Genomic DNA, 18,516 nt, shown 5'->3' with positions numbered 1-18,516 from the left:
TAGCCCCGTGTCTCCACCCTTTGGAATTTCACACCAAGATGGAGGTAAAAAGACAGCAGAGAAGGCACAGACCAGTCTTACAGTCATCATGGAGTTTATAGTTTGATATAGATAGGTACAGAGGGTTCATAATATCAAACAGAATTAATAAATAATAATAGATAATAATAAATAATATAGATTCCCCAGATTGGCCTCGTCAAGATTAACAGAGCAGTGGTACGTCACAAGTACTCCCGGTGAGTTCTTACACTCCTCTTTTTCAAGATAGAGCTTCTGTTATTACCTTTTATTGATTTAATAGCTAGACAAACACAATTAATGTGTAGTAACAGGCATTGAACCTCTCCCCATTATCAGGGCAACCATTTTCAAAACCAGATTGAAAGGAAGTAGCTACTGGATGTCAAACAAAGCAACTTCTGTGATGTAGACACAGCCTTAGTTGAGGCTTGCTGTCTTGCCTGACAGAAGCATTTCCCAATGAAATGTTATTTTTCCTTTATCAGAAATATTGTTGTGGCTTTATCTCATTCACTAGTGTTTCATTTGGGATGATCCCACCTCCCCTCACAAATCTCAGCCTGGATTTCTCTGCCCCCATCAAACAGAATTCAGTTTATTCCACTCCTGTCAGCTGTGCTGGAGAAGTCAGTTTTTCTCCCCCCAGTCCCGCTTGGATGCCAACGCATCCCTGGCGCACTGTTATTACTGCCTGTCATTCATATTCTATCCGCCAATTCCATGGAGGGGAGATTTAAACCTCAGCCCATCTGCATTCAGTTCTGATTGGATGATTATCCCAAAGCTGCAGAAAGTGTTTTTGATAAACAAATAAAAATTCTATATTGCCACTGCTGTCCTGGGACGCTGACTCATTAGTAAACATGGAAGGGAAGTACATGACTGATTCCAAGAACCTATCAGGGAAATTCTTTAGGATTTAATTTTTTGCGGGGAAGAGACTGTTACAATGAATTGTTCATGAAATGTGACAGTCCTGGAGGCTCTGAAGTCCTGTGTCTGTAGCGTAGGTACAGTATCATGGGCAACAGTAGTCTACTTTCCCCTCACACTGGCCCAGCAATATGTCTAACCCTGACTTGGAGAGACCACTTCTTGGGGTAGTTCAATCTCCATGCCCATTCAGTCCAACGATGGTGCCAATCAGGAGGGTGGTTTTATGTCATATGGGCATCTGTTCAGGTATTGGACAGCAGGCCCCAACTCATTTTGCACTGGTCCCCAAACAACCCAAAACACACCAACATTCAGTTATTATCAGTAGCCCTGGTACCTCTTACATCATGAGGCCTGATTAACGGTAAGTGGGGCCATCCGAGTTCTGACAGTTGAATCTGAACAGCGTGTGGGATTCACACACTGGACATAAAATTTTCTCGAGCCAGCATGATTCAGCATTTTTTGTGCCTTGGTAAGTTACAATAAATAGTGAGATAATGGCATGTCATTGATGGATGCTGGTAAATTGGTGTTTAAAATATTGTACATGACATCTTACGTAACCCAGGACAGTGGAGGGGTATGGAGCCAGGCACCAGCAAATTGTTGTGCATACTACTGATTATTTATTAGCTCAGTAAAAACACAGAGTTTGATCCAGGGACAGAAACAGCATTTTTAATGAGTTTCACATTCATGGCTGGTTTTACTTTCCATTGTTTGTAACTTTCTCCTCATTAGTATTTGTTACGTGGTGGTGTTTAGACCAAGATCCAAGCCCCATTGTTGTGGGCACTGTACAAATACAGTCCTTGCCCTGAAGAGTTTGCCATTGAGATAGATGAGACGAAATGTAGGAGAAGGGGAGTACTTCCTTCCTTTTCGTATTTAGCAACCACATGGTTTCAAACTGGCAATCCAGATTTTCCCTGATACCTCCTCTCACAATCTTATGTTTCTAATGGAGCTGAAATGATCACATTCCTTTCAGCAAAGAAGGGACTCTTTTGCCATTTTCTAACCACAGCCCTTTGAAACAAGCCACAGAGCTTAGTTTATAGCTCTGTAGCTCTACCGTGCACCTTCCTCCCATCACAGTATAACAGCGAGGACGGCCTGCCACACAGGGACTACTGCACTCCTACCCATACAGCCTCATATTAGGAGGATAATCCATTTAACAAGGGAGGATGTGGGGGAAGGGACTGGGATTTCTCATCAAACAAGTGGGTTGATTTCAGAATAAAGACGAGAGGATCACCTGCTGACTTCTGGGAAGGAGGCCCTCCAGTGCCCTGCATCTCCTGCTGTTGATTTTCAGATGGTGTGACACTTCTCTAAAGATGACCCCAGAGCCTGGGGTGTGTCTGTAAGATATTTGGAAAGATCTGGAGCATTTAATCTGGGGTGATTCTTAGGTATTTACCCTCTGGGACAGGGATTGTCTCTTCATCTGTGTCTGTACAGCACCCTGCACAATGGGGACCTGATCCTAATTGGGACCATAAAATGTTTATTATTCAGGAATGTCTGGTCGCCATGTATAGAATTTGGCCAGAGAGACAAAGTTCCCCTCAACGGCCCCTTTGTTAGAGGGGAAAATGAGGGCTAACATCAATGTATTTTCCTCCTCCCACTGAGGTGAAAAATCAGATTCCTCCCATTCTCCGTTCTATGCCTCTGCCAGGAACTTTCTGGGCCAAAGGACACCATCAGTGCATTAGAGGAGTGAGTCTGACAGGCTGCCAGCAAGGTTGGCTTACCACACTACAGGGGACCTTCTGTCATGGGCGGCAGTGCAGACTGAATGGCCAGAGTTCTGAAGGCGTTTGCTGGCAGCTGGCTTTGTGGGTTTGTCTAGAGAGAAGTCAAGCCAGTGTGTATCATGCTGATATATAGTTTCAGATACATCAGGGAGAGGGAGAGGAAATACATGGGACCAGGGTCATGTGTGTGGGAGGCAGGGAGATAAAACCAACAGCAGCAGAAATATATGGAGGCTCTTGGTCTCTGTTTGTTGGTCTTCATTTATCCTCAGAACAGGGACAGGTTCAGAGCATCTCTTCCTTTCAAGAGGGCTGTGAAACCTTTAACTCCAAAGAGCCCAATGCCCACTTACAGTAAGGTTCTGGCAGCAGGTACACTCCCAGAGTGATGTAAAATAGCCTCGGTGCAAGTGAGAATCAGGCCCAAAAAAGTGTCGGAGTAGGGGACCAGTTTTGATCACTCTTTGTGTGTACCTTCATGCCAAAGGAAAACATTCAGAGTTGTGGTCACAGCACTCCACTCTGTTTGTACGACACTGGCCAGAGCGTTCTGTGCTGTGCAGCACAGGATGGGTTAATGGCTAGCATGCCCAGGCATTTGCATGAAGAAAATGTGAGCCAGAACTAAGGTCACGCAGGAGGTCAGTGGCGGAGATGGAATTTACATGGAGATCCTAGATTTGTTTTGCTGTAGCCTCTAAAAAAGGATTTTGGCATACTGGCATGTCCCTGTGTGCCAAGGATGTCCTTTGGTATGTGTTCTCCCCAACACCTTGTCTGGTTGGCTTCAGCCATTCCGGAAATATTCTACTCTAGCATAATTCCACTCATGCCCACAGAACGGAGTGTGTACAATTCACTGCTTAGCTGCAACTAGCAATGGTAAAGAAGAGGAAGAAAAAGAGGCAAAAGCAAGAAGGAGAGAGAAGAGGAGTAGTAAGAGAAGAATGTGGAAAAAGAGAGAGAGAGAAGGAATATAATAATAACATGGCCCTGACTGTGTTAGGGGGGAAGGAGGAAAATTAGACCATTGGCTCTACTGTGATTTTGGCTATCATCTCTAGGGAGAGGTGATCAGATTCTGTGGTAGAATTATAGGATAGAAAGGACATTGAGAGGTCAACTAGTCCAGGCCCCTGCACTCAAGGCAGGACTAAGTATTACCTAGAGCATCCCTGACAGATGTTTGTCCAACCTGCTCTTAAAAATCTCCAATGATGGAGATTCCACAACCTTCCTAGGCAATTTATTCCACTGCTTAACCATGCTGACAGGAAGTTTTTCCTAATGTTCAACCTAAATCTCCCTTGCTGCAGTGTAAGACCATTGCTTCTTGTCCTATCCTCAGAGGTTAAGGAGAACAATTTTTCTCCCTCCTCCTTTTAACAACCTTTTATGTACTTGAAAATTGTTATCCTGTCCCCTCTCAGTCTTCTCTTCTCCAGACTAAACAAACCCAGGTTTTTCAGTCTTCCTTCATAGGTCATGTTTTCTAGACCTTTAATCATTTTTGTTGCTCTTCTCTGGACTTTCTCCAATTTGTCCACATCTTTCCTGAAATGTGGCGCCCAGAACTAGACACAATACTCCAGTTGAGGCCTAATCAGTGCAGAGTAGAGCGGAAGAATTACTTCTCGTTTCTTGCTTACAACACTCCTGCTAATACATCCCAGAATTATGTTCACATTTTTTGAAACAGTGTTACACTGTTGACTCATATTTAGCTTGTGGTACACTCTGACTTCCCACAATACTTTCCCTTTCCACAATACTCCCTTTCCACAATACTCGTTCCTAGGCAGTCATTTCCAATTTTGTATGTGTGCAAGTGATTGTTCCTTCCTAAGTGGAATACTTTGCATTTATCCTTATTGAATTTCATCCTATTTACTTCAGACCATTTCTCCAGTTTGTCCAGATCATTTTGAATTATAATCCTATCCTTCAAAGCTCTCCCAACTTGGTATCGTCCACAAACTTTGTAAGTGTACTCTCTATGCCATTATTTAAATCATTGATGAAGATATTGAACAGAATTGGCCCCAGAACTGATCCCTGCAGGACCTCACTTAATATGCCCTTCCAGCATGACTGTGAACCACTGATAAATTCTTTCTGGGAACGGTTTTCAAAACAGTTTTGCACCCACCTTATAGTAGCTCCATCTAGGTTGCATTTCCATAGTTTGTTTATGAGAAGGTCATACAAGACAGTTTCAAAAGCCTCACTAAAGTCAAGATATACCATATCTACCACTTCCCCCCTATCTACAAGGCTTGTTACCCAGTCAAAGAAAGCTATCATATTGACTTGACAAGATTTGTTCTTGACAAATTCATGCTGACTGTTATTTATCACTTTATTATCTTCTAGATGTTTGCAAATTGATTGCTTAATTATTTGCTCCATTATCTTTCCGGGTACAGAAGTTAAGCTGACTGGTTTGTAATTCCCTGGGTTGTCCTTATTTCCCTTTTTATAGATTGGCACTATATTTGCCCTTTCCTGGTCTTCTGGAATCTTTCCCACCTTCCATGACTGTTCAAAGATAATTGCTAATGGCTCCGATATCTCCTCAGTCAATTCCTGAGTATTCTAGGATGCATTTCATTAGGTCCTGGTGACTTGAAGACACCTAATTTGTCTAAGTAATTTTTAACTTGTTCTTTCCCTATTTTAGCCTCTGATCCTACTTCATTTTCACTGGCATTCACTATGTTAGACCAATTACTACCAACCTTCTTGCTGAAAACCAAAACAAAGAAGTCATTAAGCACCTCTGCCATTTCCACATAGTTGTTTTTTCCCCCTCATTGAGCAATGGGCCTACCCTGCCCTTGGTCTTCCTCTTGCATCTAATATATTTGTAGAATGTTTTTGTTACCCTTTATATCTCTAGCTAGTTTGATCTCGTTTTGTGCCTTGGTGATACATTATAAGAACACACTATAGACAGGTGGTTCACTCCTGTGAAATTTGAAGAGGTCTGTATTTAATTTGGTGAAGTTGGGGGGTGGGATCGAAGAGGAAAATCAAGCTCATAAAGGGAGAGTAGCTCAACGAAACCTCAACTAAAATGGGACTCATGTCTTTCCATGATACTTATTATCTGCCAGAATTACACACACAAGCTTCTCATGGTGCAAGTAAGTACTCTTATCCTCTTTTGCAGATGGAAAACTGAGGCAGCAAGTTTCAGGGCTTATCTACACTTGAAGTGTTACAGCAGCATATCTGGAGCACTGCAGCTGCACCACTGTAGCGCTTCAGTGTAGATATTAACTATGCCGATGGGAACTCCCATAGAGGTGGTAACTAGGTCAACAGAAGAATTCTTCCATTGACTTAGTGCTGTCTACACTGGGGGTTAGGTCAGCTTAACTACGACACTTGGGGGTGTGGATTTTTCACACCCCTGAGTAATGTAGCAAGGTTGACCTAACATTTTAGTGTAGACCAGGCCTCCGTGACTTCCCCAGTATTACAGAGGAAGGCAGAGTCCAGGCTAGAGCAGCAAGGAGGACGGATGTTCTGTTTTGCAAAGGATTTGGAGATTTCAAAATGTTCAGAATTGGAGTGAAAACCAAACAATTTAAAATTCTCTGCGAAGAAAAATTCCCCAAAAGTGTTATTTTAGGTGGTTCAGAATGTTTTGTTTTGAGAACATTGAGATTTTCAACTTTCAAATGATGTGTTATACTGTGTAATATATTGCAAAATTTTTAAAAAATGAAAAGTCATGTAAAATTAAAAACAAACATTTTAGTCAGAAAATGTCAAAATGGGATGGTTTGACACGGTCAGAAGTTCCCCTCCCCTTTTTTTTTTTCAAAACAAAATACCAGTGAAATTGCCTTGATTTCACAAAGCAATTTGATTTTGATGGAACAGCATATGCCAATGGAAGTTTCTGCAACCAGCTCTAGCCAGGGCCAATGCTACAGCTCAGCAGTTCCTGGCATCCAGTGTGACCATGCCTCTTTTTGTAGCAATTCCTCCAGCCCCCAGCCTTTCAGATATTACCTTATTGATCACGCTGCCTCTTTTTTAGACAGCTGGGGAATGCTGCTTTTATCATTCTAACCTTTCTTTATTTTTTCCCTCCCTCCTTCCCCCTCTCTTGTCCTTCTCCAGGTACCTTCTGCATCATTTCACTGTGCACATGCGTGGCTGGAATCAACTTCGAGCTCTCCCGCTATCCCCGCTACCTGTATGGACTTCCTGATGACATCAGTCATGGCTACGGCTGGTCCATGTTCTGTGCGTGGGGAGGCCTGGGCCTCACTCTTATATCTGGCTTCTTCTGCACCCTGGCCCCTTCTGTCCAACCTGTCCCCAGGACCAACTGCCCCAAATCCAGACCTGAGAATGGGACAGTGTGCTAAAATAAATAAATAACAAACAAACAAATGTGTGTGTGTGTATATATATGTATACACATACATACAGCTATATTTATCTCAAACTGATGCCAGTGCCAAGGTAGAGCTCAGTTCAACATGGCACCTGCATCTCCAGAGGACTTTCTGTTGCTTCATTCTTTCTCACAGAGATGGGAAAGCTTTTCTATAACATGGCTCTTCCATCTAACTCTTAACTTCAGTGTCATAATGTAAAGGTCAAGTGAAAATACTGTTGCATCTATCTACTGCCACCTGGGGTGGGTGGGGAAGCAGGTTATATGGAGGATGTGAAACTTGAGTCTGTACAGGACATGGGGAACCAAAAACTATCAACTGCAAGGCAAGAGGAGAATACAAGCGACAAGCAAAGAAACAAATCAACCATTTGAGTCATCTCTAGAATGTAACCTCCTCGAGGCCATTTTCAAACCCCTACCACCTTTAAAAAAAACAAACCCATCGTTATTTTTCTTCCTGCCTAAAAATAGAGGACAAAATTGACAGACCATGGGGGGGGGGGGAAAAGCATTTTCTCTTTGCCTGCCAAACTTTAAAAAAAATAAACAAATAAAATAAATATGGAACAACAAACAAACAAAGAAGAAAAAAACCATGAGGACATTTCAGTGGATGTTCTAACAATGCCGTTTTAATCTTCCAGCTGCCTTACATCCAGGCTTAACACGGAGGCTGAACTGCTAACAGAGACGCAGTGGGGGGCCTTTTGAAAATGCTGTGATACATGTGTTTATAACTCTATTTTCCCTTTTTTTAAAAAAAAAAGAAAAGAAAAGAAAAGAAAAATTTAAAAACATTGAAATGTGATCGTCTGTAATCCATCCATGCTGTGTTTGTAGCCCAAGAAAGAGGCATCAAGACTGCAGAAGTGCGAGGGAAGGCACGAGTTCTGAGACAGCCTGTCTCCTTCGCTGGAGGTTTTGTTTTTTTAACAGAACAATGGAAAATTCAGGATGGTGGATACCAGGAAAAAACCATCCAGGGAAAGGGAGGCGGGGGAGCCCTTGCAGTTGATTTTCCTGAATATTTATTTGAGTGGGATTTGTTTTATTTTCCATTTTGGAAATTAAAGACCACTGGGCAAAAGCCATTGCAGAGGAGAAAAGGGGGACAAGTTTTTGTAAGGGAGAAATAAGTGGTGCCTCTTGTTGTGTCCAGGTATGCCAAATAAGACCTTCCCACATCTTGTCATTGGAAACTGCCCCATTTCACTGGACAATCTCTTCTTTCCATTTGGGAGAACACTCTATACAGATGGAATAGAATGGGTCAGATGCAGAGAATGAAAATCCATTCCCCATGAGCTCTAGTCCTGTATGATATAGTTGTGAATCCACAATTAGAATTCTCTCTCTTTTTCTGTGTGTGTGTCTCTCTCTTTTTCCTGCTTCTGCCCTATCTGCCATCCCCTTTCTACTCTGCTCCTCTCATTGTGCAGCTCATAGATCCCAGAACAGCTAATTTAGCAGCTAAAACCCAACTGGGGAGGAATAAGTCATCCAGGGAAGCTAAATTTCACCTGAAAATCTAGTCGTTCCTGCTGTGGAAGGTGTGGCTGGCAGGAAATGCAGGAGAGAAGGCACCAATGGAGTAACTAAAGTGGAGTCAGAGGATGCTCTTACCGAATAGCCATGTGAAGGAGTGTAGAGAATCACTCCCTTGAGGCATCTACTGACAAATGTGCAGGGAGGGGAGAAGGGGTGTGAAAAAAAAGTTGTTAATTTAAGACCAATCTGTGCAACTGTTTGTTACATGAATAGTTCGTTCACATCACATGTTCTAGTTGGTCGATAGATAACAAATATCCAGGGCATCTAAACAAAAACAATTGGCAGAAGAGGCAATCCATTTGAAACAGAATTTGCTCCAGAAAAAAAAAAGGACGTGTTGTCTTCCAGGTCTACAGTGCTGGGGGGAGACAGCGTTTTGCTTACTTTTTAAAAAAAATAGTCATTCTCATACAATACGATTATAGAGACATTGTCAGTCGTTCCCTGCACGTTCTTTCCTTTCCCTTCCCATGAGTCTTTTTGTTGTTTTTGTTTTATTAATCTGGCCCAAAGAAATGAAGACTCTTGGGGGCATGTCAGAGTAGGATTGATTTGTTTATCTTTTATTCTCACTAAGCTGCTTGGTTTTTTGTTAGCTTGATTTGCTTTTTACGTATTCCACAATCAAGCAAATCCAAGCTGCCAAATGAGAGTGTTCACACTAACTGCCACCTTCTGTAGGTGAGTTTTCGTTCATTTCGCTTGCAAATGGAGCTGGTTGAAACGTTAAAAAAAAATTGAAAAGAGTTTTGTTTTCTAAATGGACCAATTTTTTGTTTTATTTTTTAATTTTTAGCAATTTTTAAAAATTAAAGTGCTTTCAAAAATCATGTTTTTTTAAATAAAACTGGTTGGTTTTCAAAATTCCTACCATATGACTAAGCTGACTAATTAACATTGGTAAAAGGGGGAAAAAATAAGAAAACAGAAAATTAAAAATAACTGAAAGCAAAAAATAATAAATGGAAAACAAAAACAACCATTGAAAAAATGGAAAGTTTTTAGAAAAAATGTTTGAAACATATTGGCATTTTTGAGAAAACCAATATTTTTGTGAAAAAATTCATTTTTTAAAAAAAGACCACATTTCATTGAAACAATTTTTGAACAAAACCTCTCCTCCACCTCTATGGTGGTTATGTTAGGAGAACCCTTATAAGCAAGTACTTATGTTTGACGTGCCTTTGGGTAGGATCAAAGTGCACAGAGAGTATCTGCTCCACTCCACCATCAGCTGTTGTGGCCTGGAAAGCACCACACAGCCGGTATGATCAGTGACCGCTCGTGGGTTCTTTTGTCGATGGATTTTCAAAATAGGCGTAACAACAAAATTTAAAGAGGCAGAAATCAGTTCGACTGTTCCGTGAGCTCCTCAGTCTTTTCTTTCTTCCTGCACCTGGGATAAAAATAGCCCTGCCTTTATGATGATGTACTTTGAAGCTGGCAATTTACAAAATGTATGTGAGTTTGTGTATATGTGGAGGGGGGTGGCAGCGGGGGGGAGATGGTGGTTACGTTCATTTTGCTTTAAAAAAGAAGTGTTAACTCTGGAGACTTGGCCCAGTTCTCTGATTATCTACTCACTAGCCTATGCCTTCCAAGACCTGCCCTAGGGGTAGGTAATATAAGTGGGCACCCACTATGTAAAATATTATGTGGACAGCCATTGAAGTGACAGGTGAATATTTATCCTTAATTGCTTAATTTTTAGGGTGTGCCAAACTCTGGCTTGTAGAAGGAGCCATTTGTCCAGAGGGCAGTTCTCCCACCCTCTTCCCCAAAATCAGGACAGAAACCCTACGGAGTATTCAGAATTCCACTCAATCCCAGGCACAGAGTGCAACACACCTAAGTACTTATTTATACATTATCAGGGATCAGAGCCTTTGCCATGCTTTCTGTTGGCTCAGACTGGAATTCTGAATCTCCACATGCCCAGTTTTTGGATAAGGGTTGTTTTAAAATCCACATCTGAAGCCAGATCCAAATGTCGTGATTACAGTCTAATTCTATAATGGGCCAGAGCAGAACCCCCAATTCTGAACCCACTCTGAATTTTAGGAAAGCTTTGAAATGTGTTCCTGAAACTACATCCAGATGTGACTCAGGCTCATCTCTAGTTTCTAGGCTTCAGAGTGTAGTTCTGAATTGGTTGACAATGATCTCAATTTTAAGGACCTGTGTTTGATCCTGCCATGTGCTGAACACTCTAGCCTAATTCAGCAAAGCACTTAAGCATGTGCTTAACTTTAAGCATGTAAGTAATGCCACTGACTCCTCACATGCTTAAAGTTAAGCATGTGTTCAAGTGCTTTGATGTATCAGGGCATAGTGCTTAGTATCTTGCAGGACTGATCCTCAGTTCCTCTTTCCCCATCTGCTCCCATTGCTGAAGTGATATTCCTGTCCGTGCCTAATATATTGTTGGGTATTTGGATTCTCTTACTGGAAGCTTGATAACTGTGGAGTCCAATATTTGCCAGAGCTGTCTCACAAATTGCCTTTCATGTATCACTTCTAAGACACGAAACGTATATGTTCCAGAGATCCACAGAGGAACCTGCTTAAATGAACACAAACGTCATGAAACTCCACTCATTGTGAAGTAGAATGAATTGTTTCAATGCACTGCAGTATGCAAACTTCAGTTTTACTTATAGTGGATCTCTGATCACTGTGTAGTGCAGTTGTTCTGTGGATACAGTGAGGGTTCTCATGTCCATACATACCCGGGGCAATGTATGTGTGATTGTACTACATGGCAGGATTCCATGTACTCTGTATCCTATGTACTGTATATGCCACTCTCTTAAAGCTAAAGCTGGTTGAGTGTTGAAATACAAGACTCATACCAGCCCAGCTGTATATATTATCCATCTCTTCTCCCCTCCCAACCCCATATGCACAACTGATCTCCTCATATTTAGTAGTCTCATAGTTAGTATTTTAAAAACATTTTTCAGGCATAGCCCTCCTTGCCCTGATCCTCAGCAGTTGCCCACACCCCCTCAGGTGAACAGAGCTATTCATGTTTTTGACAAGCAGTTTTGGACAGTGAAAAGTGACTCCAAGTACTCTGAGAGATAAACCAAATTCCTCTCAGTGGAAGTTCTTCACTCTCCCAGCAGAGAGTCATTAAAGAATGCAAATGTTCTCCTGATTCACTCTTCATGCAAACAGTTTAGGGTCGGTTCTGGTTCTGACTTGTAATCCCACTGGTACATCAAGTGATCAATAGGAGTCCTTAGTTAGGGTGAGGGCTGATGGGCAGGGGAGATCCTGTATGTATGTCCCAAGTGTTACTGAAAGACTGTCTTTATGGCTGTCCTTCCCCATTTTGCAGCACTTCTGATCCTGGCTACACTAATAAGTGTAGCTCAGAGGAAAATTACTGTAATCTCTCCTTAACTCTTGAGTGCTACGTGTGAAATGGAGAGGAAATAATGAGTTATCAACTGTAGAGCTTAAACAAAGACATATTATTTGAGCTATTTTTTCTTCTCTGAGCATCTACAGCAGGCATCGAGACACTAAAAAAACAAATTTCAGAGGAACAGCCGTGTTAGTCTGTATTCGCAAAAAGAAAAGGAGTACACACACACACGACCAACACTGATCTGTTTGTAGCCAAATTGAAAAGTCTTTCATGTCCCATGCCGTTTGCCTGCAGAAAAATGCTCATCCATGCAGCGGAGGAAGGCTTGAGGTGAAAAACCTAAGACAGCTTTGGAAGATTGCCAGACTCCACTGAAAGACAGAGAGTAGAAAATGTCCATGAAGCACAAACTGCATATAAAGGCTAGTGCTGGGTGAATCTCCAAAGGTAAGGAGTCTAGTTTCAAACAAGGGACCTGAAGTTTGACTGCAAAATCCAAACAATCTGAGCCTCTTGTTTCTGCCAAACTAAGCTGGAAATCTGATGAGAACAGCCTTTGTCTCAAAATTTCCAGCACTGCTGCTTCCAGTCCCAGACCTTGGGCCTGATCCAAAGCCCACTGAAGTCAATGACCCTGTTGACTTCAATGAGCTTTGGCTTGTGCCACATGAAATCAACTTTTCTTGCAGTATTTCAGCATAGTCTTGGCCAGAGCTGAAAGTTCAAATGCGTGTCCACACATTTCAGAAAACTAAGTGTTTGGTGCTAGAAAGAGGCAATGGTTCAGAAGCCTTTTTATGTTTTCTGATTCACTCTGCCCATCTCCAGTAAACACACACATACTGCTATTCCCCTCTTAGCCATAGCTCTGGTGTCACTCCTGGCAACACTATAAGGCAAGGAGTGTGCTCCTGCTGCCTCTGATTAATGGCGAAATTCCTATTGACATCACTGGGACACAGGATGGAGCCCAATATAGTATTATAATAATAATTACAATATTCCCTGCAGGTAACAAGGATCAACTTGGAGAACGGGCTAGGTGACGGCATAGGTTTAAATCTTGCACACAATAAGCCACAGGGGCAAATGCATTTGTTGGTCTCATCCTATGTTCCATTAAAGCATCCCTAAATCACCACTAAATTTAGTGCAATTGTCCGTCCCTGCTCAGGAGAAGCCCAGGATGGAAATAACTGGGGAAGCTGTAGGTCACGTGCTCAGGAAGGGCCCAGAACAAGAATAGCAGGGGTTGTTGAAGGTCAGAATTGATAAGTGTTGGCAGAGTTGTATGGGGAAACGTATGCCGTGCTTGCCAGCAGTCTCGCCATCTCTGTAGCTTGTCTTATGAGTCCCTTGCTTTCAGGAGCAGGAGCTTTTTTTTAACTGGTAAAACACCACAGCAGAGTGGTAGAAAACAACTTCAATAGTTTCCATGTGCAGTTTATATATCCAAGAGGTGTATGTCCATATGTTGTAAATATGGAGTCTGTGGGTGTGTATAGAGACAATACATGGCAGGAGGCAGCATACCTTTTTTCTATCCTTTTGTACTTCAATCAGGAGGTGCAAAGCCATTCAAATCTCACCTCTTGCTGTTTTATACCCCTCCATTCACATGTGTGCACTGATCATGTACAGTGCCACCTGCTGAAGAGTAGTGAGGAAGCACGCAAAGCACAGTGGAAACATTCAAGCTGCCTGCAAATGGAACTGGGACTATTTGTGAGTTCACCACTGTAGAGTGTTTGGATACTAAAGAGCTGCCAGTGTTGAACTGATCCTTTGTAACCTAATCCCTGAGACTCAGAGACAGGACTCCTCCCTATCACACCTCTGTGTCCAATCAGTCCTGAGCTATAAACAATGCACCCAAAAAGTTCTGATTTCCCCACAAGTCCCCACTGTCTTCCAGTGTCCCGAACACCACTGATAACCCAGCCACAGCCACACATGCTGTGTATGGTACAGAAGAAAACTGCTCAGAGAGTCAGGTAAGGGGAACCAATGTGAAGGTCAAAGGCCAATCAGGAGGATAGTCTTGGTGTTCACAGAATCTCACTGAACTCTTTGCAACCAGCTGATCGTGACTCATGAGAGATTTCCTAGGACTTAAAGGCTGAGGCAGAAAGCCAGTTTTGTTTTGCTTAATTCAGAAGAATGATTCTGTCCATGTCAGCTCCAATCTGAAAAGTTTATGATCGCTTTAGGTGAAAATCACTGTTGTTTGGAGGGGCACACCACACCTGTGCACCACTTGAGCATCACTTCAGTCCTCAACATGGGCATAAGTTGGATTTCAGTGGTGCATAGGCCTGGGTCTCATGATGTCTTTCTGCCCAGGGTGAGTTACACCCCTCAAGAGCATTGAGCAGCAACAGTAAGTGATAGCGGATCTCCCAAGCCATTGAAAAGGCTTTTAATGGAGAAGTATGGTGACAAACTATTTCTTTTAACATGATTTTGCTACATTTTCACCTGGTCAGAATTCTCAGCCAGGGATAATAACTCTACAGTCTACAGATAAAGGGCAAAGCCTTCAAAGGCACCTAGGTGCATTAGGAGCTTGTCATATTTTAAAAAGTGATTTAGGCACTTAGGCACTGAGGGTATGTCTGCACTAGAGCTGGAAGGTGTACATTCCAGCTGGAGGAGACATATCCGTGCTAGCACTGATCAAGCTAGTGTGCTAAAAATAGAAGTGTAGCCACAGTGCCATGAGCAGCAGAAGGGGCTGGTCTCCCTGAGTAGGTACCTTGAACCTTGGGTGGGATCGTACATGGGACAGTTAGCGCCTTCTGCTGTTCACGCCGCAGTGGCTAGATTCTATTTTTAGTGCCCTGGCTTGATCTGAGCCAGTCCCAGTTTGTCTCCTCAAGCTGGAATGTACACCACCCTGAGTCACACTGAGACTAAGACTCCCAAGTGGCTAAATGACTTTTGAAATGGGACCTTAGGCACCAAAATTGCTTAAGTGCTTTTGACATTTTTATCTGAAAAGTCAATTTTACCTGTCAATATAAGGCTGCATTTTTATCAAGGGTTTTGGGCAACAATGTAGATCATAAGGGAAAAGATCAAGTCATCAGAACCACAAAGTAAAAAGTGCAGCTGTAGACTCAGTTCAGTTCGGGTGTATTGAATTATTTATAGCTCTTGGGCACCAACAACAATCATAGACAACCTCATTTAAACTCCTACTAATTTTACTCCACAATTTCCATCACTTAAGTGTCTTTCTTCCTGTATTTGTTCTTTGATCTACAAACTTTTTCTCTTTGTTCTGGCAGCAACTTAAATTATTTTCAAACGTTTTGAGGTCTAAATGTGACATACATTGTAAAATTCAAAGCTGTTAGATATACCCAAAGTGGGCCTGCACTTGCATCCCTTACTGAGGCAGAACTTCCACTGATTGGAATCAATGGGAGTCTTGCCTGAGAAAAGTCTGCGGGGTTGGGCCCTGTTAAAGTGTGTGTGTGTGTGTGTGTGTGAGAAAGAGAGAGAGAGAGTGTGTCAGATGGGGATTATATTTACGTATGGGCCCACTTTATGTATCTAGTCCATAGTAGAGATTGGTTCATCACTGTGTGGCTCCAGCTTCAACCAATGGAGTTATGCTGGTGTATAGCTGGAGTAACACAGTGGTAAATCTGATCCATAGATAGATACACATATACTTGTATATATGTACATATATGTAGATATGTAAAATTATGAACAATGTCCATATATTCATGATTGTCTGGAATACCCTTAGATTGATGTACAGAATTTTAGGCCAGGGCCTGTTTCTATGTTGCAATCCTTATATATCTCAGATTTAAAACAAAACAAATTAGAAAATGTGTTTCACATTGAATCCCTGATCCTGCAACCGCATGTATGTGGGCAGGGTATCACACTGAAGTCAGTGGCACACATGGATCCACTCACAGGATCGGGGCCTACCTTTAGTATTGTTGAAACTCAGTGGCAGCTCCCCTCCAGACAAACAAAAAAGAGCAAGCTGATTGTTAAAGGGAGGGCTTGCCACCACTCCTAGAAGTGGATTATCAAACCTATCATTAGAGATGAGCTCAGGTCACAAAATTCTGATCTGGATCCAGATTTATAAGCTTGGAAGTGTCAAGATGTGGGGTTGTAGTTCAGGCCCATCTTTACTTGTAATGCACCACACCTCCAACCCAATTCTAGAACACCACTGAACCTATGCTAATGAACAAACACATGCCTGTCATTAACTAAGCCACTCCATGAATACCTCTTTTCCTCCGCCCACAAAATGACCAGAAAAAGGACTTCCATCTGCCAGTAAACAGACATTTAAAACTTCCTCTTAAAGTCATATTTTTGGTGGCTTAATATTTCTTTTGAATCCTAAATATATTGTGTTACAAACATCTCATATAGGATATTGTGGGTAGCCAGATGTTGAAGGCAGGGGGGATCTGTTCTCTCACTGATGTGCACAGGATGAGCTATCCACATTATAAAAAAGCCCATGAATCAATGGGAGAACATTTAGTCAGGCAACTACTTGGACAATGATGCAGCCAGACTGAGGGTATGCCCCAACTCAACTGCTTCCTGCCACCATATGGCAATAGAGTCAATCAAACAAAGAGATCAGGCATTGACAGGGGAGAAGAATCAACAGTTTGATCCAGTATGACAACTCCTGTGCTCTCGCATGCTTCAAAAACTTTGTTTTATCTTAATAAGACCCCCACACTGGGTGGGGCTGGGAGAATTAAACCGAGTTCCGAAAACTCCTGGATAAAGTTAACTTTAGCTGAAGTGGCACTGCATGGTCACTGCTATCTGCACAGCTCAGTTCAGTCAGTCACTTGGTGATTTTTACTCCCCCCTTCACCCTCACCAATAAAGCAGTTAAAGACACTGTTAAGATGGAGTTGGAGAAGCTTGGATGGGTTGAAGTGACCTATTTTGTAGCACATCAATAATACTGTAGCATTCCTGTGGGAGAAACTGTGGTATTCAGTGGTAGCTGAAACTGTGATTTCCAGGAGATCGAATGCCATTCTTTCTTTCCCCTGTCCCCCATCCCACCTTTTCCATCCTGATCTTCCTGCTAAGCCCTGCCTACTCTTTTTTTAGGGTCAGGTGTGGAGCTCTCTCTCTCTCTCTCTCTCTTCCTTCCTGTGCATGAGCGTGTGGAAATGTTTCATGTAGAGAGAAGAGCTTTTTTCCAATGAGTCCCATTTTCATACCAACACCTGAAGTGTGTGACTGTTTTGCTATCTAAGATGTCTGTAAAAATGTAAAAAAAAAAAACAGAAGAAGAAATAAAGGATTAAAAAATGAACTTGCGGGGGAGGGGATTTGAACATAAACTGAATTTAAAGATGCAGCATCAGTTTTCTAAGGAACTTTTTGAGACTGTCCCTGAAATCTCATCAGTATTCTCTCTCCCTCCCTTTGTATCAGGGATGGAGATCTAGGATATTAAAATCTCTGCCGTTGTTCTTCTTGCTGTAGAACTCTCTGGTTTCAATGAAGGGTTTGCATGTTTTGAGACTATTGCTGTCAAAGGAAACCCCATTTTTAAAAGGATGTAAAGTCAATGTGAATGTGACATTATATATTGTGGGGGAGTTAAAGAAGGGTGGTCCTTTCACCCAGTTTATTTGCTTTTTCTGTTGCTAGTAGCAGCCCCCAGGTACCTGATCATTTGCGGCACCCTTCACCACTGCACTGACTTTTGCCAGATTATAGGCTTGCTGAGAGGGTTCGTCTCCAACCAGTAACCTCAGGATATAGCCAGACTAAGCCACAAATCCGAAAGCTTTGATTCTGGGTTGCCTTTCCACTTCCCCTTCATAAGACAATTCCTTCTCCTAATAGAAGCCATAATCACTACTCTGACCCTGTGGCAAGGGTGTATGGGCAGCCTGCCATGAGAACACTACATCCCTTTGGTACCAGCTGCAATCCCATGTGAAGGTTAAAGCATCACTAAGACTTCTGGTATCCCTGAGAAGTGAAAAGCCCAACTTCACAGATCCACTGAGCCTTTGAGCCAACAGGCCAGGCCTCCTTCTCCTGGACCTGATTGCCCACTGCTTCACAGCTTGTGCATTCATTTTCCCACTGCTTCACACCTTATGCATTCATTTTCCCCTTCTCACAGGGTGCAAAACAGTTGTATAATACTTCCATTCAGAGCTGGGGGCATTTTGCGCAAGGTACCGTGGGGACTGAGGCCCGCAATGTTAATCTTATCCACCCACAATACGTGACTTGCAGCTGCTCTGAAGGCATTCTCCTGCTAGAGATAACACATGCCCTACTCCTATGCTGCACCATTGACCAAAAGTCATTCAGAAGGTTCCCTTCCCTTTCCCCCTTCTTCACGTTCTCTCTGCTGTAAGGAGAGAACACCCTTTTGCTATGAAGGAAGGAAGGAGTCCAACTGC

The 18,516-nt window shown here is 42.4% G+C and overlaps 1 protein-coding gene across 2 annotated transcripts in view; it reads left to right on the top strand.

Annotated features, from left to right (window-relative positions):
- Window positions 1–9,461, top strand: part of TMEM178B (transmembrane protein 178B) — a 329,106-nt gene extending 319,645 nt beyond the window's left edge. For both annotated transcript variants that reach the window (XM_073322275.1, XM_073322269.1), the window contains one exon: window positions 6,864–9,461. In XM_073322275.1, coding sequence (XP_073178376.1) covers window positions 6,864–7,114 — 251 coding nt within the window. In that variant the 3' untranslated portion in view covers window positions 7,115–9,461. The remainder of the gene's footprint in view (window positions 1–6,863) is intronic.
- The last annotated feature ends 9,055 nt before the right edge of the window (window positions 9,462–18,516 follow it).

The sequence above is a fragment of the Lepidochelys kempii genome, chromosome 1 (assembly GCF_965140285.1).
Source record: "Lepidochelys kempii isolate rLepKem1 chromosome 1, rLepKem1.hap1, whole genome shotgun sequence".
NCBI classification, from domain to species: domain Eukaryota; kingdom Metazoa; phylum Chordata; order Testudines; family Cheloniidae; genus Lepidochelys; species Lepidochelys kempii.
The sequence above is the reverse complement of the archived record's forward strand: the minus strand, read 5'-3'. Positions and strand labels throughout refer to the sequence as shown.